This window comes from Drosophila elegans, unplaced genomic scaffold (genome assembly GCF_018152505.1).
Source record: "Drosophila elegans isolate 14027-0461.03 unplaced genomic scaffold, ASM1815250v1 contig_814, whole genome shotgun sequence".
In the NCBI taxonomy this organism is placed as follows: domain Eukaryota; kingdom Metazoa; phylum Arthropoda; class Insecta; order Diptera; family Drosophilidae; genus Drosophila; species Drosophila elegans.
In genome coordinates, this window is record NW_024546167.1 from 5507598 (window position 1) to 5530832 (window position 23235).

General features: G+C 36.4%; 1 protein-coding gene across 6 annotated transcripts in view; it reads left to right on the forward strand.

The window, feature by feature from the left end:
* LOC108138111 (CUGBP Elav-like family member 2) overlaps positions 1-23235 on the forward strand; it is a 117871-nt gene that overhangs the window by 22194 nt on the left and 72442 nt on the right. For 5 of the 6 annotated variants that reach the window (XM_017260130.2, XM_041710625.1, XM_041710626.1 and 2 more), the window contains exon 2: positions 16834-17796. The exons of the other annotated variant lie outside the window; for it this stretch is intronic. In XM_017260130.2, the coding sequence (XP_017115619.1) occupies positions 17060-17796 (737 nt within the window). In that variant the 5' untranslated portion in view covers positions 16834-17059. The remainder of the gene's footprint in view (positions 1-16833; positions 17797-23235) is intronic. 6 annotated transcript variants of the gene reach the window in all.

Here is a 23235-nt window from a genome sequence, read left to right on the forward strand (position 1 = left end):
GTTTAACTTCACTGGAGGGAGGGAGAAAGTCGAACGCTGCCAGACTGACACCATCTCCCTCTTACCAGGACATAAGCGTCCTACGCTACTAACTTGTATTAGTATGAGTCGGAAGCCCCGCATGCATGAATTAAATAAGGAAAAACCAACAAAAACGAAAAAGGACGGTAGAACAAACTTGATAATCCACTTCACAATTGAATAAGATATTTTTTGTACTTATGAGGACGAAATATTATTAATAAAATGGATTTGTCAAAGATTGCATTTACAAGGTACAAAGCGGAAAACAATTTAAATGTACTGGAAGATACAAGGCTTATTTCAACTAAAGACAATTATAATTCTAATCTCTCGTATCTAAAAGAAGTAATCTTAAAATAAAGTTAAATTTATTTTATTACATTTCAATACATTAGTATTTATCATATCCTTAAGCATTTATTGGTTTTTTATTTTATATGTACATAATAATGTTTTTCGTTGTAAAAATCATATAAAATGCTATTAGTGAGTACTGTATTATGCAACATTTTTATAAATTTGCTCGCTGGAAAAAGCGACTTAAAGAACGGATTAAGCATAATTCAATCCACTCGTTCGTTTAGTCATTTGGATTCGTTTTCAATCGGTTTTATTCTTCATGTCTCCTCTACATTCAATCAATATGTCCTGTTCCATCTGTTGTCCTGTCCACCTCCACCCGTTCGTCCCCTTCTCTTCGCTGTCGCGTCGGAGTATCTGCTTAGTAGTGCGCTTAACTTCACTTCCGTTTCCGCTTTGAGCGGCTTCCGTTGAGCGTTATTATCTTACTAACTAGTGGCACTCGTGCGCGTAACGTTCTTTATGTGAGCGGTGCCCCTACACCCGCTGCTGCTCCGTATCTGTATCTATGTGTATATACCCTCCTCGTTGTATCTTTGCATCTGGTCTGCGGATCGCAAGTCTCTGCCAGCCACTCTCGGCGACGTCGGTGTTTGAAAAATTTAATTACAAACTCTCTGAGGCATTATTAGAGAGATAACAGGATAATAACGATGGGCAAGGACGTCGTCGGTCGGCAGCTGTGCTCTACTTTTTTTTTTTGCTTCCTTGCTCTTTCCTTCGTCAGCCTTTGTAGGCCTTCCCCCTCGTCATCTTTTTTGCATGGAAATTTTGTTTACTTTTCCTTCCGTCTGCCTTTCAATTAGTTGTTGAGACTAGACTGACTGCACGTGACAAGCCTTTGCTCTTTTTTTTGCCCTCCCCCTCCCCCGCAAACTGCCCGTCACGGATTTTCATTATCCACACAAATTTTAATTAAAGATACAGTCTTTATTTTATAATTTTTTATTGCCAGCTGCATTAATTATGCGTATAAATGTGAAAAATATGCCACTGGTTGTGGGTCATCAAGTATGTACTTAATTGGCAATCATATTTCAATTAATTGCTTATCAACAAATTTTGTTCAACGCCAAAATAATCTATAAATAGGCAATGGGATGTTTTTAAAGCGTTTCATGTGAAAATGTATAGTTTTAATAACTATTACAACTGATACCCACTTATATATACCCTAAGTTTAACCACTTTTTTTCTTTATTTGATTAAAATGTGGAACTGCCTTCTTATTTTTGAGCGCTTTGTTTACTTTATAATTGTAACTATACCTTTTATTTATTAGTTATAACTGTTTCTTATATTTTTAATAGCAAAATAGTTTTATTTAACACGTTAAAGTATTTTAAATAACAGTCTTTTTATGCAGGGTACGTTTATAAATGCATAATACTCATTAAACGAACTCAACACAAACAGCGTTATAAAATAATTTATTACTAACATCAATATGAATTAAGTCTGCCTGCATTAAGTATACGCACAGTAAACCAGTAATCCATTGGCAACAATTAAAAGCTTTATTTGGACTCATAGTAAAAAATGTTTCCACAACAGAGTTCATTTTTTTTGTGTTGTTTTACCCTCTTTTTATTCTTCACTAATTGCCCCCGTTTTGTACCGCAAAAAAACAAAAATATTGTTTTCTATAAAAATTAATTCGCTTGTAAAATATTTTGTTTTGTTCGTCTCCAGTAATTGAATCGAAAGCGAAAGGCAGAGGGAATATATTTTCATTTATAGTTAATTAATAAATGGCAATGAATAAACGCTTTCGATGCAAACGAAAACATTTTTATTCAACTTTTATGAAATCGAGGCTAAGCCCGTAAATTGTTTAACAATAAGCGAAGCAAAAACATTCGGTTGTAACGGCAGGCGAAACGCTGCATTCAGGTTAAGCTCCTGTTATGAAAATGAAAATAAAATGAATGCGTAGCTACACCGCACTATGAATTGGCCTGAATTTCTGGCAGCGAATCGATTAAAAATTTTATACCATTTCTCACGAACGGACTTTGAAAAGGAATTCATTAGGTCCTCTGAAAACTCATTAGCATCGCAATCAGTTCTAAATTGCTTTACTTCCCTTAAAACCTCCCATCTAATTACCTTATTACGCCGAACAAATCTCAACAGCCAAGCTAAAATAAAAACAGCAAAGGATTTCCCTTGACTTAAAAAACAGTATGTAAGAAAGGTAAACCAGCGAAAACAAGAAGCCGACAAGAAAAACATAACACAAGAAGTTAAACAGAAAGTAAAAGACAAAGGAAAACAAAATGGAAGAAAGATGAGGCTCTCGTCGACTAATTGTTTAAGTATTAGCTAAACTCCCTGGCATTAAGTCAACTCCGGGGTAATGCAGAAACTTAATTAAAAAAGTTATTTCGGTCAGAATTTAAAAATTCATTTGGAAATTGCTTTACTTGCCACCCAATGGAAAATAATTTTGTGTACTATGGAAACTGTTTGACCAGCTGGCACAAATGAATGATGGAAAGGGAATATTGCCCCGCAACTGAAAATGTAAGCGGAGTATATTGCTGGGCACGACAGTAAACAAATTAGCTCCCGTTCGCAGGCATAAAGGAAATGTATTGAATATATGCCAACGTCAGCTGACGCCTCGAAAACAACAACAAAAGATTCAGAAAACTCAACCGCAATGCAAAGCATAAAAAATGCAGTGAAAATCGCCAGTAAATTGTGCAACATCTGAGCCAAATAAATAACGGTATCAATGTGGGCTTGCAACCGAGCGAAACTGATGGTGGAATCCAATTCCCTGTAAAATTGGATTTTCAGAATTAAATATAGACATTGTTGCTTGCTTTCATAATATAATAAAGACATTTATAAAGATTAAATTTAGTACATTTCTTTAAATGTACTAAAACATAATCAAAATAATATAGCATACTTTTTAGTGCGTAAGGGTTGCAAATTTGTTTGGGAAAATTACGGTCGCATAAAAAACAACAAATTTTGGCCCATTTCATTATATTCTTTAAATGTTTATAGCACAAAAATGTTGGCAACCTGTTTTACTTTGCGTTTGTAGATTCCAAACCGAAGAAGTTATAATAATAAGAAAACTCTCGTATTGTTGTTTTTTTGTTTTTACTCTACAGCTTGCAGTGATGTTTAATAATGACCAACTCCTGGCTCATAGAGTTTTTCTATTCATTATCCGTTTTCTAAGTGATTTATTGCTACCCTTAAGGAAAAAACGTCTTCTTGTTCCCCTGACTCTGAAACCATTTTTAACCCAATTTTTTATATGCATTAACATAATCTTTATTGCCTCTACTCGCATTCCTTCCCCTTTTTTATGAGTGTGTGCGGCCAATTAAACCCGCCCATATAAATAAAAACAAACAATTTCTGCAAACAAAAAAAAAAAGAAAGCAGTGAAAGGAGCTCACAAAATTTGAACATAAAATGAGCAATTTCCATGAAAATGTTAAGAAAAATGTGGCAAACATTTATTGTTGGCGAAAAAAGGAGGATGAAGACCATATGGAGCATAATTTAGAGTGAAAAAAAGGAGAGACAGAGAGAGACATCATTTAAGTGCCGCCTTTGTTATGCACAGAGAAAAAATTGCGTAAAATATATATTGTCTTGCCACCTCCACTTCTCTCCCAGTTTAGCACTCGGAAACAAGAGTAAACACATGTCTGCTGGAGCGCATCAAATAACAGAAAGGACGCAGGACTCAAACACACTCACAAAAGGCCACTAAAATATTATATCTAATAAACCAAAAAAGTCTGGGGGCGAGGAACGAGATGAGAAATACATAAAAGAGAGAACAATAACAAAAGACATCAATCATGAGTCAGTGGAAACACGTCTACATAATCTTCTTTCCCCAACTTTTGTGTCTTTATGTATATTTCTAGGGAAGCAGTGAAAAATTGTTCCCAGCCAAATGCCCATTGACATTGAAGTTTATTTGTACTTCGCCCAGGGAACATCTTTTTCCACCTCTGACTCCTCAATCTCAGCATGTTCCTCTGGTGGCATATGTTCATTAAATTTATTAAATTACTGCCACACGCAACGCACGAGATGGAGAAAACCGGTCGAATATATGTATATATATATATATAGTCGCAGACCCCCTCCATATGGTCATGGCAGATGTTCAGACATTGAGAGCATTTAATAAAGACATGAGCCATGGGGACACATGGTAAAAGCTGTTGCTAAGGATGTGCGCTAATTGGGCTGGGAGAAAATTGGGTGGGAATTGCCGCTAACTAAACTTTATTGAATTAGTTGGGAGAAGAAACACCAGCGGCGACAAAATAAAAAGTACAAACTGGAAAACAAACAAGCCATCAGCCATGAAACAACAGTTTTAATGAAGACGGTCTTGGAACGAAAAAGAAAGTCAAGTTTGCCTTTTGGGTCTTTAAATAAAGAAATGTAAGCAACCGGGACGGAAATGTTGCACTTTCAATACCAATAAGTGAATACGATCTATGAACAGGTGACGAACACTTCCTTCTTTTGGCAAACTAAACTAACTAATTATGAATAGAATCCCTAAACAGACCATTAAATTCTTATGAAAGAGTTAGCAGTTCTTAATTTGCAAAGTGCAAAACATTTTCCTCCCCACTTAATTGTTAATATTTGCCAAAATAAATGCCGTCATGGTCATAAAGCCAAATCTGAGCGTAAAAACAAGGACGGAAATCTAATCTCTGTATCTGTCTGTCGGCTGTGGAAGGCATAAAATTGTCCTTGACATAAAGATGTTAGCAGGGTATCTCGCTTTCGCTCCTTTGCACTCCAATCTCCGCAAATTCAGGAGACTTTATTAAGACATTTTACGCTGAACTTTATATATATATGTATATATAAAAGTAGAAAAGCAACAACGAGTCGCGTCGACTGGCGGCAATAAAGCGAAGTCAAAACGCAGCTGAGTTTCATGCAGAAATTGTGAGATTTATGACAGGGTACATCCACCACCCACTTGCCACCACACCACCCATGATTTTTCCATAAAAGAAAGAGCGAGAGAGAGGGAATAAGAAAAGCAGAGCAGAGGGAGATAGCAAGCGACAAGGTGACTGCCGCAAGTGCGGTTTAACTGCCAAGCCAGATCCCAGATCCAGTCCCCGTAACCAGAGCAAACAAAAAACATTTGCCGACTTTCGGGCGTCTGGCGCGGTACAACGTCGGCTTATGTTTGTGCCGGGCCGTAATTGGGCCAAGTTCCCAGGGCCTCTTCCATACGCCTCCTATAGCCAGAAATTCGGTTGAAATTGTGGAAGGGAAATCACTGCAAATGTTTCAATTCGATTGCTAGAAAGTGAAAGGCTCTACTGCATTCGCTTCTGCAATGGAAAAATCCAAATTAAACGCATATTCTTTAAATTTTATCTAATGCCGTTTTTAACTACCGCATTCGGATAATTAAATCATGCTGAGATTTAATACTTGTAATTTCAAAATAAGCTTAACCAGTATCAATCAATAAATCTTAAATAACACAAACCAAAAATCTGTTTTTATTTAAAATGTATACCATAGGATTTAATATAGGCAAAATAAAATGTTCTCGAATTTCCTAAACAATTTCCTCAATTAAAAATGTATGGAACTTCGAAGTGCAGAAACCTAAATATCCCTTCCACGTATTGTTTTTAAAATCAATAAATTTTCCCATAACAATTTGTTTCACGCCGCATAGCAAAAATCGAAAAAAGTGTCTGCAAACCAAACAAACGTTCGCCACTTCCGTCGTGGACAAACTGAGCATTTCTGACAGCGATTATATATGTATAAAAATGAATATTATTGAATATTCTACCATAAACTAAATTCATTTGGTAAAATGCATAAAACATAAATCAAACGTGGGAGGGAGGGAAGCCTAAACAATGCCTGTCTGTCTGTCAAATGCACTCAGCGCTCACAGTCGACGAAAATTTAAATGGTCAAAAATATATAGGAAATTAATAAAATATTTAAAATGCAAAGAGACACGAGTAAAACAAAACAGCCAACAACAGTACAATACAATTTCGGACAACAATTATAAGCATATTAAACTATTAGGATTTGCATTAGTGTGTGTGCAAGTGGGCGTGGTGTGTGCGTGTATTTGTGTTTGTTGGTGGGGGTTAAAAATCTGGCGCAACTTTATTATGTAGGCGCAAAATTTGCATATCAAAGCTGCTAATAGAGAGACACGGACAGGCCAAACAAATGAGTGTGTGAGTGTGTGTGTAAGCTCGCACTCACACACACACACATGCAAGCAAGTCCGTGTGAGTTCATTGTAATGCGCCCTGGCCCGTGCGTGTGTCTGTGTCATAAATGTGTTATTTATGAGCCATATTAACAAGCGACAAACGACGGCGACGTCGGCAACGACAACATAACTCATACGCACTGTGTTCTGGAGCACATTTATTGTATTCAATTATTGATGTAGTTCGGTTTAGCAAGTGCAGATTGGCCCAGCTTTAATATCACGTTTGCTGTAAAATATATTCATGTTTTGCAGATAACTATTAAATTCTTTGGAATTGAGCACGGCTTCGTGAAATATTCATGAAAATAAATAGGAAATTATTATTTAATGCTAAATGAACGCCGTGCATATAATCACTGAAACTTAAATTTCCTCTTAATTATTTAACTCGCCACTGGGATCTACTATTAAATGTAAAAACAGATTTTATTTTAAATACCATTAAATGAAGTATTTTATTAATTAATCTAATGTTACGAAAATATAAATTAAAATCTTTAAAATATAGTACTAAAATCCTAATCTTATTTTTAAAGTAAATAAAAAATTAATTTTATTCAATTGACCCCAGACATCAAATCTCTCCAAATCACAGTGAAATTTTAAAATTAAATTCCGGTTTGCATAACAAATCTGCACATTTTCACAAACTTAATTCAATTTTACAGTTTTGCAATGGAGAAAAGAACCCTTTTCGGTGCCGGTTAAACAAACAAAAAGGGAAAATTGCTGATAATATTTTTGTTTACGGTCAGACACAAAGGCGAATCACAGATAGAGATGCCTTCAGACAGGGGAAGGTCCAGTGACTGGTCAAAGTCACAGGACACCTGCAGATTGTGTGTAAAACAAAACAAAAAACAAAACCCTTTCTGATAAGCGTGCGACGGGTTGACACAAGGAAGCAAACAAAAATCGAAAAAGGAAAAAATATACCGCGTAAGCAAAAAGGATTTTAACTGTATATTTTTTGGCACATCCATTTGGTCTTTTTGGTGATTTCGGCCACATTGTCTATTACACACGAATTAACATGAAGCCCAAAAATAAACAATTGCCGGCGCAAGTAAGAGGAATTTCTACCCCAAGCTGTATAACCCATTCAATTCGTATCTGTGTCTGCAGCATCCACTCCATGAATATCCTCCACAACATGTCAACAGCTTTGTGTGTTCCCTGCACCTATTTTCCCTCCTCTCGATATCTCTGCTTTTTTTTTTTTTTTGTGATTTCTTTATACCGGTTTTGCGTATTTGGGTTTGTATTTGTGTATTTTATGTGCGAATGCTGCACCCAATATTTATTTGACAAAAACCTATGGCAGACCCGATAAGCACATCAGAGGCACACACTTCCACAAAAAGATTTAAATGCAGCGCTGTAAATCAAATACTGAGGGAAACCTGTTTTTTTGTGCAGGATATTTTAGATTTTTATATGTCGCTAGTTGGAAATATGAGCGAGGAAAGATTTCGCAGACGACTTGCTTTTGTTCGCTGATTTTTAATTTCTATATTTCAATGTTCCTTAAAGCTGTTGACTTTTTGAGTTTTTTGGTTAGAAAAAATAATACTTGATTTCATGTTTAGTTTTATCATTGTTGACAACTCTGTGTACATTAAAATAGGTGCGTGTGGATTCAGGCAAATTAAAAATGTGAAAAACGGGCTATTAGTTTATATTTTTTTACGAAGAGGCTCGAATATTCAGGTTACATTTTGATCTACTGATATCTTGGACCTATCTCTGACCATGCAATGCTCTGTCAACTGTTTAACTGTTTAATACATCACAATTCTGCCAGAAATGGCTAACGAACTGCATGACAATGTCAAATTTGGAAGGCAACAAACAATAAATTTTCACGAAAATTGACAACATCAAATTGATGGGTCGCAACCATATTTGAAGGGACAGGACATACACAAGCAGCAGCGGATGGAAAACAAACGAACCCAGTTAAAGATAAGCATAAAAAAAAACGGGAGCGGGAACAGTAGCATCGCGTGTCAGGCAAGATTATGATAGGATATAATATACAACAAGAGCAAACAACAAGAGCAGGAAGTCGGGCAAACAGAATCGAACGTCGCACAATTTGAGTGACATGTCAGCACAGAACAGCAAATGGCAAAAAACAAAAAAAGACCGTTGCTGGCAACGGAAAACTGAAAAAAAATATATTTATTTATGCAATTTTATCAACAACGACAATACAATACTGTCAAAGTTTATTGCATTTATCAATGTATAATATTCATACATATTTTTTTGTTGAAACTCTCAAGGGAGTCGGCCAAACTCTCCGAGTAATTAGTTCAGTTGAGGAGTTTTCCGAACCGAAGCGTAGCGAAAGCCAGACAAGTGTCATTTATGTGACCCATGCCCTTAATGTCTGGCTTCTGGCTTAACCAACAACCACTATGGCAGAGCAGAATGCAAATCACTGCGGAGCAATTAAACGCAACCAAAGTCGTCTAGCCGTGCAAAATGGTTCCAAAGGCTCCTTTTCGGTTAATTTGTTATTTAGAGCACTCTGCCAGCCGGATGTAATGCAGTTGGTTAAAGGCTTTATCTTAAAGTTGAAAGAATATAATAATTTAAAGCTTTAATAAGTAGGATCTTTGATCTTCTGAGTATGTGCATATATATATGAACATATAAAACATTTTGTTAAGCTATTTACTTATTATTTGAATGACTATGCTTAAAATAATTCAATGGAAATAAGAGCACTTATTTCGATTCACCCAATTATTGTGGGAAGTAAAAATGCTGCGCATGCTGAAAATATTCACCCAACTAATTGAAGCTGACGCAATCCGGTGATAAGAACAAAGTCGACTGTTTCCTCGTTAACGAGTATTATTTTTCCCCGACCACAACTTCCCGCAACAAGGCTTCACATAAAAATCAGGGGAATTGGCTCATGTTACGCTTTAATTAGTATTTAATTACTCAATAATGCAAACCACGCGTCGTATGACCAATATAATTTATTTCGTAGCCCCTCGAGGAGTAGAGGAAAGCCGTATAAATTAATAAAACATCAACGGGACGCCATTAATTTGATTTCGTACACATATTTTTTGCGTGAGCAGTTGGTCAGAAGTTAAACGATCCTAACCTCTCCCGTTGAGAAAACACGCAATTGTGGAAAAGGCAGTTTTCCCGTTTCCCCGTTTATCTGGACATGCCAAAAGTCGTAAAAACACAAATCTCGTTGCCAAAGTCGAAAAAGCAAACGCAACACAAATTGATTTGGACATTCTTCCTTGCGGCTCAAGAACGTGCAAAAAGGAAAGAAATTTAGTTGTTTCAGCGTTGAAATAAATGGAATTTCTCGAATTAATTAGCAAATGGTGAAGGCAGTTAAATGAGAAATGTGCCGCCAGCTGCGTGTGTGGGTTCCATAAATAATCCCCCCCAACCCCCCAACCTTTGGACAAGAGTCCGATAAAAGGTAGAGAGCCAGGTCTGATATAAAATTGTTCAGTTTGCGAGTGTTTGGCACGCAATTTACTGTTCGCCCTCTCATCGATAGACCAAGTCGAAAGTGTTTTGGCATTTTGCTCTCTGCTCGAAGCATTAAAAAGGTGGACAATGTGTTAATTGCCTTGGACACTTCGTGAAGAGGGCGAAGAAGGGGATTCTTTAATCGTAAATGGGCTAAAACCATAAACTTACATTTCTTACAATCGATTGGACTAAAAGCTTTGAAAAACTTTGAAGTTCGTCAAGACAAAATTGCTCATTAGAGAACCCTAATCTGTGATAAGAAAGTATATTATAAAATATGTTACTAGACCTGATTATATTAAACTAAATTTGTGTATTCTGTGACATCATAATTTATAATTTTGAACCTATTTATAAAAAAATAAATTGAATTCACAATTTAAAAGGATACAATTACCCTTTATATATATATTACCTAATTTAAGGTATATAAAATAATAATATAAAATAATTTTTATATTTTGTGGGTTAATTCAACTTTTGTATCATTTTAAACCCAAATACTTGGATACTTTTTATCCCATTTTTCATATCTATCCCATAAGAAAACACTACAGTTTTCATCATCACTCACTAAAACAGAGGCGCAGAGGGCGACAACTTATTTGAAATTTTTAGGTCTTTTTTTTAGACCTTTTTGTTTTTTGATTTTCCGTTGCCTACTGTTGTCTGTTCATTTACTTTTACGAGGCATTTGAGATTTGCATAAACAACAAACAGCATAGTGTGCACACGGACATGGTACATGAACGTAGACCTGACACAACAATGGCAGTTCTGTTCACCCAACGAAAAATTCACCCACACACCACTGCCAATAGAAATTTCATGAGACCAGACTCTGTTGCTCTGTTTTGGCAATTTTGCAGTGTGCCATTTTTGGTCAAATAGATAACGGAAAATAAATATAAATTGTTAGAGAGTCGTCGCAGTTCCCCAGTTGTTGGTTCGGTGTGAGTGGAAATTTGTTCAGTTACTGTTTTAATATTTATACTAGGTCAGTGCTGTGTCCTAGACTTCAAATAAAAAATTATTGGCTGACAATTACCTTATACAAGTCAAATAAATGGTGTTACAAAAATTACAAAATTTGATGATCTCTTACCCAGATGAACTACATTTTCTTCCTGTTCCCCAAAGAAATATGTCCTTACTTTAAAAGGATATCAAAACGAAAGCAAAATAAAATCAAAAATTGCCAAATACGGATCTCTTATATTTCTGCTTACGAGATTTTCATATTTTGTTGTGTTCTGCTCACACTTGTTTGTTTTAATTTGCGTTGGCTTAGCATTGTTTGTTCTTTGAAAAATAAAAAAATTAGTGAATTCATAGTGCACTTTTAGTAAACAATATAGGGATAAAACTTATTAACAAAAGAAAAAACCCACATTTTATATTGGAAATCGTAGGTAAATCCTTTATTGTTTGGTTTGACTAAGATTCAAATATAGAAACTAATTTGAAATACATATTTGGGCTTGATGCTGATTAAAAAAACACAAATAAAATAGTAATAGAAAATATGTGCCGGAAAAGGGACCTTTCTTTCAGACAAGTGCAATTGCAGAAAATTTAAAACGGAAATTGACAGATTAATGCCAAGAAGACGACGGCAGTCGATTGCAGGACACGTCAACAAAGTTACAAAACTGACCGGGAAATTGACCAAGTACTGGACGAGATAAATGGAAAAAGTGAGCAAACGCAAAGAGGACCAAAAAAGTTAAGCGCAAAAGTTGGTCATTCAAAAAGGGAAGAAGAGAGAATTAGGGAAAATAACGAAGGTTATAGTATAGTCTCAGTTCTTGGCAAAGTTTCTCGCTAATGAGAGTAAGAGTTTTTCCTATTTTGCGGTGCAAACTTGTAACTTGTCGCACTTCCTGTTTTCCACCATTCGCAATTGCCTCTCTATCTTTTGTTGTTTATTTGGCTTAATCAGTTTGGCCCCTTCTTTTTTAAGCGCACTTGCTGGCATAAATAATTCATGGGCAAAATATTGGGCCAGTGCCAGAACTTTTAATTAAATCAAAGTTGACTTTAATTAAATACTTGAATGGGCGAGGTCGAGAGTGGCTGCGTAACAAAGGCGAGCCCAAAAACGTTCTTGAAAAAGCTATTAAGCCTTAAAGTCTAATAAAATAAACAGTAAACACACTTAATGCCTTGATTACCAGCATCAACATGGGGTTCAAAGTCCGTTCCCAAGGACTCGCCACACCGCCCAAAGGAGTCTGAGGCTGAGATGTCCTGTCCAAGACGGTTTCCTCGGTGTAGTTTGCTCTCAGATTTATGCCGGACCATCCCAGGCTGACCTCAAAATTTGTGGCCACGTTGGGTGTGGGTGCTTTCATTTGGCATTTGCGTTGGAACAGGTTTCGTCTTAACTTTCCCTGCAAAACACATGTTCAGCACCAACCACAAAATACAGTGCGGTTCGAAAAGTAGAGGATATGAAAAGTATAACCAAGTTGCGTTTCGAAATCAATATCGTTAAAATTTTTGAAACCAACGACTTACATTAAAAATACTTATTTTCTTGTTTATTAAAATAAAGAGTCTAAATATCCATTTGAGTCCAGTCTATTTTTGGAAATATATATATTTTTTTGTAATTTCCAAGATTCTATCTTTAATTCTAAAATTTAAACGCTTAAAAATACATTATGAAGTCAAATTTAAAGGACTTAGAAAATAATTTCAAATTTAATTCCCTTGTATAGTCAGCTTGAGAAAATCAAAAAGGAGGAATTTATGTCTGGAACCGCCCACAAGAAGTTGCCACTTTGTTGTTCTGTTCCGTCGAGTTTGGGTCGTTACAGCAGCATGAAGTAAATTTATAGCAAATGATGTGGCTGCTCCTCGACTCCTTGTGGCTGGGTTTCTTAAAGTAAAATATTGACAGTTTGAGTCGAAGCAAGTGTAGCATAAACTGCTGTCAGGGCCACAAAAAGTTTTCTATTTCCATTTTTTTCGGGGGCAGCAACACCATCACCGACGTCTTGTACGAGAAGCAACAAGCAAAGCAGAAAGTAATTGCTTTCTCCCGCTCATCGTGACTTTGGCTTGTTGCGGTTAAGACTTTCTTCTTTGCAGCCAACGAAGGCAGCAATTGTGTACGATATTTAATTTCAGAGCTTCAAGCTTTTCTCAAAAACATTTAAAGGGGGGATGTGTGGGGGTGGAGTGATTTGGTTCAAAGCATTGAAATAATTTATGTGAGAGAAATCAGTATTGGTGTTTCTAGTTCATCCTTCTGTCTTGCTGCTTAATTAGTTACCCGATTCATTTACATTTACATTGCTCTGGCCCCGGGCACACATCCATAAATGTCTAATCATTTTAGCCCTGAGTTTGCATTGTTTATTAAATTGTCAGCTGACAATTTATGCCAGTGTCTTGGGGGCGCTAGCTGGGTTTCTACATCCTTCTCAGGATTATATTCTGTAAGGTGACACAATGTTTGTGTGGCGCAGCAAACGATTCATTTGATTTAATGCTGGCCGAAATATTTGCACTCGTGTGGCATCATAATGGAAAATAATGGCAGGGAAACTGTGATTCTGATTTTGCTGATAATTGAATATTATGTACATATTTATTCTTAAAAACAAATAAGGCTTTCAAAAGATGAAAGAGGACTTCCGTTTAATTAAGGAAAATTAATTAGTGTATATCTCGAATGAAATCAACGATGCTTTGTCACTTTTATTATATAGAATTATACACAATGCCATGTAACAAGGTATTGCAAATGCTGCCATTTTCTTTTTAATACATTGTATTACATTACAAATTCATTTTAAAATGCTTTACTATCTAAATTCGCAGAACAACAAAAATTGCTTTCATTGCGCTCAATATTTTCTAAGTCACTCTCTGTCACTATCATGACTTGAAAAACCCCATTAATTTTTTTTATTCGTAGTTTCACAGTGGGAAATCCGCATTCAATGTGTCTCTTTCGCTTTTTTCTTTGCTGGCTGGGTGTTAAAAAGCTTTTGCCGTTGCCGCTTATCAACTTTTTTCCACTTATATTTTCTCATCTTTTTGCGACGGAGAGCATATTCATTTTCCTCTTGCCAGTTCGCTTTATTTATTTTCCACCAAAGGATTTATGTTTTTGGGTTATGGCGCGTTTGTCTATCACGATTTTTTCTATAGTTTTTTTAACTATTTTATTGTCCGTTTGTCAGTTTTGATAACGCACAGAGCGCTGTTCTTAAAGCATTTTCAAATTCTATTATGTCATGACTAATGAAAAGGACAAAAAGAACGGACTTTCAACTGTCTGGCGCCTTTGCCTTGAGGCTGTGGGTTGAGCTTCATATTCTTTGAATGTAATTAGCTGCATGCCTAATTAAGTTGCAGCATTGTTTTTAAAGTTTCAAAGTAAATATCATTAAAAATTAACAAATGCAAATTTGTGTTAAATATGCATTTAATTAAGCATTTAAAACAGGAAAGCTACTACTTAAGCAATTACTGTTTTAAGCTTAATTTGAACCTTTTATATTTTTCTTTTACTTTTTTTTTGATTATTTGATAATTTGATCTACCGGAAATATGACCCTTGTAAATAATTTATATTCTTAGTAAAATTCCTTGGCAACCATTTAAGCTATTAGTTGTACATAAATAGACGTTCTATTTTTTTTGCCAAAAACTACTTTATAGAAACTGTATTGAATTCATTTTTGTACACTACGATTTCACAGAAGTATTTCTTTCTATATTAATATAATTTCGCAGGTCAAATTCTGTTGCATCTCATTAATTTTGTGCTCCTCAAGATAAACTTAAAACTGAGTTGCCTACTCTTTACTAATTACAGGCGCAATGATTTCGTTATTTCCGTTTTTGTTGCTACAAAGACATCCTGTGAGGGCAAACATCCTGCAAAGCATTTAGCAAGCTCTTCCCACCCACCAACATTCACCATTTCTTTCTGCTTCTGGTCCTGCTCCTGCAACTGCCTCTGCATATCCTTTCTGTCCCCATTTGTGGCTGGGACGGGGACTACTTTGATAGCCGAGTCTGGCTGTGTATCTGCAATAATATAATGCCATGTAATAAGGAAGTAACATTTACAAAAGCCAACTGCTTGCAACAACCAAACAAGCACATTTCCAAACGTGTGTGTAGTGTGTTTTAGATGCATTTGTGTGCTTATGGGAAAGCGGTCGACGCGTGTAAATTGCAAAGAGTAAAATCTTGTAAAAGGCAAATTCCTTTCAAATGCAACCATTGCGCCGGATAGAGAAAGGATATCCCTGCCACAGGAGCAGACGCAGGCGAGCGGGGAGAACTACTTAAAGTTGCAAGGCACTAGAAATGCAGAATGTAGAGAAATGCTGGATTCTGGGAGAAGGAGAAGGCGGTGTGGTGAAATTCACACAGCGCATTCAAGTTGACTTTTATAGTATGTCATACAACAAACATCAAGCTGGATATCACCCATGCAGTCAACCACCCACTCTGCACCTATTTGCCATCAACACCACCCCCTCAATAGCCGTTGGCTACAGATACTAAGCAAACTTTATAGTATTTTTTTTTTTTTGTACATACAAAGACAGCTTTAAAAACAACAATGGATTTTTTGTTGTAAGTTGAAAATTTGATTGAAGATATTTTCAGGTGTCGAGTAGAGGGGATAAAGATTGTAAGACTACAGGATATATTTTTAGAAGTGGAAGAGAATGCATGCCAGAATGAAGTGCTTTCAACTTGTTTGCCACTCTGTCCCTTCTCTCTCCCTTGTTGAAATTGCCTTGAATCCTCAACTGACCACAAAGTATTGCAATCTTGTTTAATAACACACAAATAATTTTTATTTTAAAATAAATAGTATTGTATTATAAAAGAGTATAAATTCGAGTATAAATAATGTTTAAATTAAATTTTTAATGAGAATTGATGGAATACGTTCGGAAAAAGTTATTTAAATAATTATATTATTGCAGAAACTTCACTAAAAATATTTAATATTATTTTTTCCTGACAATTAAATTTCAAGCATAGTGGAATGTAAAATAATTTTGGTTACAGAACAAGTAAAAGCAAAGTGCAACGAATTCTGTCTGCCTCACATATATAAAGGTATAACTTCAGCATTCCTCTTGATTTCCTTTATTTGAATGTCCCCCCAATTATTTTGACCACAGAAGCTGGAGGAGATCGCCTTTCGCCCCTCGAAGAGATGTTTGTGTTTGTGGGGGTGGCAATGTGGATATGTAGACTTGGGGATGTGGCGGGCGATGGGGTGGACAAACACTGCACACAATGTGAGTGGCAACCACTCCACCACTGCAGCCTCTCAGCCCAGAAACCCCTTTTGCCTTTCAAGCTGGCCCTTTTCTAGCTCAAGTGTTTGCATTTTACGACCACAGACAGAACGACTCAGACACAGAGTGTGTGTGCGAGTGTGTGCGAGTGTGTGTGTGTGAACTGGTTCTTTATTTTCGAGTTTGTGAGCTTAAGTGAAATGTAGCTGACCTAAGCTACAAAATAAACAGGGGATATATTGCATGCATGCCTGGTTGTGTTGTCTCAAGGTCGCCTGCTGCCTCACTCATATATCTACCTTAACTAATAAATATTCATTTAATTTTACTAATCCATTACAATTTGCCTCCCAACTTCTCCTTCAGGCAAGTAATAAGCCATAAATAAAAAATAGACAAAAAAACCTTTTTAAGAGACCAAGAAGAAGAGTGCGAAAGAAGGCCAAGAGCAGTTTTTTTCAAGCTGGAGCAAAGGCCATAAGAAACGCGGACTCACCAGCAGTATCTGCATGTCAGCAAAAAACGAACTAAACGGCCAGCAAATACAGATCGATTAGCCACATCTGAACGCAGCCACCTGATATCAATTGAGATGCTCAGTTCGCTGGACGCGCTGGCCGGCAAAATAGCCACTGCCACGCCCGGCACGGGGGCGGTAGCGGCGGACAGCAAGAACACCCAGTCGCTGCACCACCACCACCATCGCCTAGACTACGACTACTCGGCGGTGGAGATCGAGCCGCCGGCGGAGCAGCTGGCCAACTCGCCGCGCAGCGAGCGGGAGCGTTTGCAGCAGGCGCAGCAAGCCTACGAGCAGCAGGCCCAAGCGGAGCTGGAGTTCGGCCTGGCCGAGGTGGACGCCAAGCTGACCCAGCTGAAGAGCAGCCACAATCTGAGTCACCACAACCACAGCCACAATAATCACCATCAACCGCATAGCCAGCAGCCGCAGCACACGGCCAGCAGAACGCTGCAGCGGCACCCGCACCACCAGCTGCAGCACCACCAGCCCAACAACCACCACCATCATCCCTACCAGCGGCCCAGACCCACTTCGCCCCCGCAGCAGCAGCAGCAGTCGTCCTCCTACCAGCAGCAACTGTCCCAGCTGGCGGCCCTGCAGGATCACCACGATCTGCTGCAGTCGCAGCAGGAGTTGTTCCACAAGCAGCTGGCCAATATGCAGGAGTACCAGCGTGAAAGGGAGCGGGAACGGGAGCGGGAACGGGAGCGGGAGCGGGAACGAGAACGCGACAGGGATCGCAGCAGCTTTATCGATAACAGCGACTACGATTCGCAGCAGGAGTTCAAAATTTGCCTGAGGGATAGGTGAGTGTGCGAGTGACGACTTTTAGATCCTTTCCGGAACCCAAACCCAAACTCAAACTCAACTCACACTAACCACCTAACCCAATGTTGCCATTTACTTTTTTGTTTCTCATAATTTGACTAACTTACATACGTTCACTGAATATTATTTTACTTAACAAAACATGTCTTAAATATTTAGTGTAACACTTACTTAACAATGTTATTCATTTTTATACTTTTATGATTTACTTTTGTAATATTTTAGTTTTAACTTAATTAAGAACTCTAAGAAAATGTATGAAAGATTGTTGTCGTTTACACAACATATTTATTTCTTAAACACCAATTTATAAACCTATAAAAAAGGCTTTGTGTAAAGAACTTTGACCGCAGGAACCGTTCATTTTTAATAACTTTGTGAATAGTTGCTTCTAAAGTTCTGAATGTCAAGAATAAACTCAATCAAAAATCATGAATTAACAAATTGCATTTAGTTTTATTTAGCAAAATACATGAGTTACCCCTGTAATCATAAATTGTATGCCTAATTTTTCTTACTCCACTAAAAATCATAATTTTCATTTTAAACGAATTCTCCCTTCGCTTAAGAAACTATAATAACAGCAATTGTGAACATTTCCCTTATGGGAAAGTTTCACGTGGATTGCATGCTTGCGTGCACGACAAGAATGCTTTTTAAAATTCAACTTAATTCATTAGCAGAAATCGACAAGAAGCCGTATAATTATACAAATAAAAACGCATTAACAACCTGTGGCCAAAGTCATATGTTACATGGAAAATCCATTAAAATCTTAATTTATTTGGGTCAATTCATAATTCAAGGTAGCAGGTAGTGATAAAAACAAGTTGAATAAGTTCCCTTTTTTTGTAAATGCTTCTTTATAAATTTAAGTAAATATCCGCATAAATAGGATAATATATTTATAATATATTTGGAAGCCCAAGCAGCTATGGCTGCCACTCCTTCTGTAGCCTAAATAAATAAATATCTACAATTTATGCGGAGACTTACTTACATTTTATCTGTTCAAAAATAGTTTTTAAACATCTTTGGCAATACAATTTTATTTTAAACTAAAAGACAATGGAACAAATTACCGATTGCTGTATTCTCTGAATTTTTCCATCTCGTTTTCTCTGCTGCTGGGCTGTCATGTCACGTTATGTCCTCAGTGTAAACACACCAGGAAATCAAACCCGAAAACACGCACCTTGGCAACGCCTCCAAGCATGCATGCATCGCGAATTCGAAAAACAAACACAAAATAATAAAAACATTTGTAATTTTTGGCCAAACGAAAATGTCACGTGGCAAATTGCTGCTGGGTGAAAATGTGCTCCAGCCAAGGAGCGGGGTAAAAATCGGCTTGCGGTGGTAGAGTTAAGTGAGTGTGAGGTAGGTGTAAGGAAAATCGAGTTTTCCGAGCACATGCTTGACACGAACCCTTCCTCCTTTCTTACACCACCGCGGACACACGACAGGCGGCTTTATTACTCACATTTGTTTGGTCTTAACTAATTTAATGTGTAATATCATTTGACATATTGTTTTCATGTTTCTGCCTTTGATTTGTGGCCCTGTAAGGGGTTTCTCGTTATTTGTGTGCTCCGTTTTCACCCCCATCGTGTCTGAGCCTCACACACATGCAAATAGTTGGCGCCTAAGGGAGGCGCCATTTTGACAGTTACCACCTATAGCGAAAAACCCTCTAAAAACTTATTTGTGTATGAAAATAGGATTTTATTTGGTCTAGGCTAGAGATGGGCTTTAAGATGGAATTAAAATTTTAAGACTGTATTACAGCTCGAAGCCTATGAGTATAATATAAAATTTAAGTTAAGATATCAAGCGTATAAACAAAACATTTTCTAACACTTTAATTTATAATTTATTATTTCGTTAAACACTTTTTTTTCAATTTAACCTGTAATAAATTATCTATATATATGATTAAAATTATTTAAATCTAAAACTTACTTAAAATAATATTACATTATATGTTCTACACTGATATATTTATGCATAAACTTTTTTTTAACTTATAGACAATTTCTTGTGGCCCGAATATTTACCTTTTCATGCTTCCTTCTCTAATTTCATTCACAGAAAAGCAAACATTGCGTAAATTTTTTATAACCCACTGAGTATGACATTTAATGTTTACTGCTTTCGCAATTTGCCACTTTTGCTTCTTTTTACGTGGTCTCCGTTTGTTCTAGGCACTTTATGGCTATTTTAAAAAACTTTGGCATTTGCGTGCCTGCAATTGCGGCTAAGTAAAATACCGAAATACCAAATCGTTCATTGACTTTAAAGCGCGTGTTGCAATGCAATTAGCTCGGGGTAAATGTTGCATTTGCATGTGGCATTCAATTAGTTGGGCGGTGGGCGTGATGAAGCTCCAGATGAGGCAGAGATAATATAAATCGTCATCGGGGCTCATATAATAATTATTCATCCCCAACGGAAAAAATTCTCAACTGAAAGTGAAATGACTCTGTTCTAATACGCGACAAAACAAACAAAACATAATAATAAACAAAACTAAACAAAACAATAAAATGCTGTAACAAAACATCAGCAGTGGTAAACAAATAGAAGTGGAAAACAAAACTCTGAGAGAGGTTTTTCATTTATTAAAGTGGCCATGAGTGGGTGGTTGGATGATATGAGCTTTGGACACGTAAACAAATAATGCCAGCATAGTGAACACGAGGATGTTGCACGAGGTCTAGAAAAGGACTGAGAAAGCAGCACAGCTTTTGTGTGGCTAAAGGTAAAGTGACAATAGAATGCGTGAGCCAAATGAAAGAAAATGAAAAAATAAGGGAAATGCTCTAAGAAAATGTTTACTTAGGCTTTTCTTAAATGCATGCACAATACTCACACCGTTCTAAGGGTTTAAAACAGGATTTAAAAATAAATGTTTCTTAAAATTGTGGGTTTATTAAAAATAATGAATAATATATTTATGCAAATGCAAATCTCTTACAAAAACCTTTAAGGGTATACTTTTTACAACAATTTTAAAAATTGTGTCCTGCAAAATCGAACATAATTGTACCTATAGTTATATGAGCTTACAATTTTTTATGTTAAGTCATCTTAATTGATTTCCAATCAGATCTTTATTGCATTTTTTATGTTGGAACTAGATTTTCGCTACATTTTTATATTATGTACTTAAAAATGTATGTATTTAATCTGAAGGTCACTTTCTTTAGTTTTCTCAAGTACATATTCTCTTCTTCTTCCGAATTCAACCAACAGCCAACAAAAGCAATTGAAAAGAATGCTGCGCTGTATTTTCTTCTGGCCTTAGAAAAAGAAAAGCGCACCTACACCCATATTTTTCTATTTTTTTCCTCCCACTTTTCCACCACTCCAGTCTATTTATAGCCCAAGCCTGCATTGCATTTCACTTTGCAGCGTTCTCTGTGTTTGTATCATTTCAATTGTTGCTGCTGCTTTTTGCTCTTGCTGTACTGTTGTTTGTTTATCCAGCAACCACCAACCACTCACCACACCCGAAACACACACACACAACATTTCTTTATTCGTGGGTGTGTGTGACCCAGGAAAAGCTAATTTACCTCCTGGCTGAGGGACATTCAAGGATAACCCAGTGAAAGAGCTCAGCTCCCGCGACTTTTTGTTAGGTTTTGTTCTAGTGAAATCGAAATCCAACAGACAGGGGCAGCTCATGCATTTTTCTGCACACTACAAGAAAAAGGTTTCGAAATATACATTTTACAAATAATAACTTGAGATTAGTACTTAGCATTATGTAAATAAATATTTTTGGATAAATAAAGATTAATATAAAAGATAGTATAATTAAATTAAATATACAATTATAAATTCAATATTTATAAAGTATTGCAATTTTAGAATAATTAATTTAAATGAAACAAAAGTTCTTATAATTAAAGCTAATTTTTTTTCTAAGTGTTTCTAAGTGTATAGGGGAGACTGGAAGCGTCAGATGTCCTATGTTTGCCATTTGCATAGTTGCAATTTGAGCTGAGCTCAACATGCATTTGTGTCATGTGTGTCCGCATACTTTTCACCTTTATTGTTTTATGAAAATTTTATTTGCAAAAAATATGTTAAATATTTGTGTGGGTGTGTCAGCTGGCTTGAGTTGACTTGCAACTGTTCACTTTTATCAAATTTAAATAAAAATAGAAAGTTCCATATAAATTACATGCACGAGTTGTGCGCCCACTGAAAAGGGAGACGATGACTCTGCGCAAATATTTGCGAATACATAAAATTGTTTCATAGTTAGAGTAGAATTCTGTAAAATAATGCATTTTGAAACGTTCAAAAAACGGAATATATTAAGTTGTATTTGCAAATATTTGCCTATTTATTTTTCCTAAACAGTTAATATACTGATTTTTAATATTTTTCCAATTCGAAACAAATACACTAAATATTGAATTAGGCAATACATGAAAATAAATAGCAACTAAACAAATGCTAGACTAAAATAAAATTAGGATGGGGGATTTTACAGGGTCGCTGCATAAGCATAAATATTACATTTCCAATTTTAATGAGCGTCAATCAAGTAAACAAATAACAAACTTTCAACCAGCCAAATAAATTGTGTGTAATTTGTTAGCAGAAACCAAAAATTGATGAGGGGATAACTGCATGGAAAAATTGCTGGTATGGCCACTCGGCCCTTTTGATTATATTTTCACCCGATGTTTGTTGGTTTTATTTTCCTTATTTTATTGTATTCAAGTGCGGTTTGTTCCCTGGAAAATAACTCAGCTCGTTAACTGCACAAATAACATGTCAGCACTTTTCCTTTTCTCCCTCTGGTTTTCAACCTCTGGTTGCCGCAAATTTGCGGAGTCCCCGCCATGGATTCAGTTCACTTTTGGTCTGGCCATCATTACTCAAGAGTCCTTAAAGTCGGGGCAAATAAAAATAATAAAAAAAAGGAAGCACGAGCAGCAAAAACACACGGCACATGGCCCTCTGAAGCGGTTAAGTCAAATAAAACAGAGTTCGGTTTGAGTTGGTTGCCCTGAGTTTTTTTTAATGCCTGACCAAATGTATTAATCACACACTCGAAAAGGGAGAGTGGGTCAGACCCAGACCCTTCGTCTGCAAAGTTTTTCTTTGGAACACATATCAATGAACCCTCCAAATCAATAACTAAAGGTCCTTCGAAACGAAAAAATTAGTAAATAAAAATCCTCAATGTTGATTTTCGGTTTTTTTTATTGTATGGTTTCTCTTCGGCCAGCAAATAAAACAAAAAAGTGGATGTGACCCTAAATAAAATAAAATATAAAACATTGAAAAAAAGTGAAAAGTGAAAGTAGCCGCTGCCGGTTGGTGCAGAAAGCATTAATAAAATGGCGCCGCTTGGTATGCTATAGTTTTTATTTAGTTTTGGGGATACCAATTTC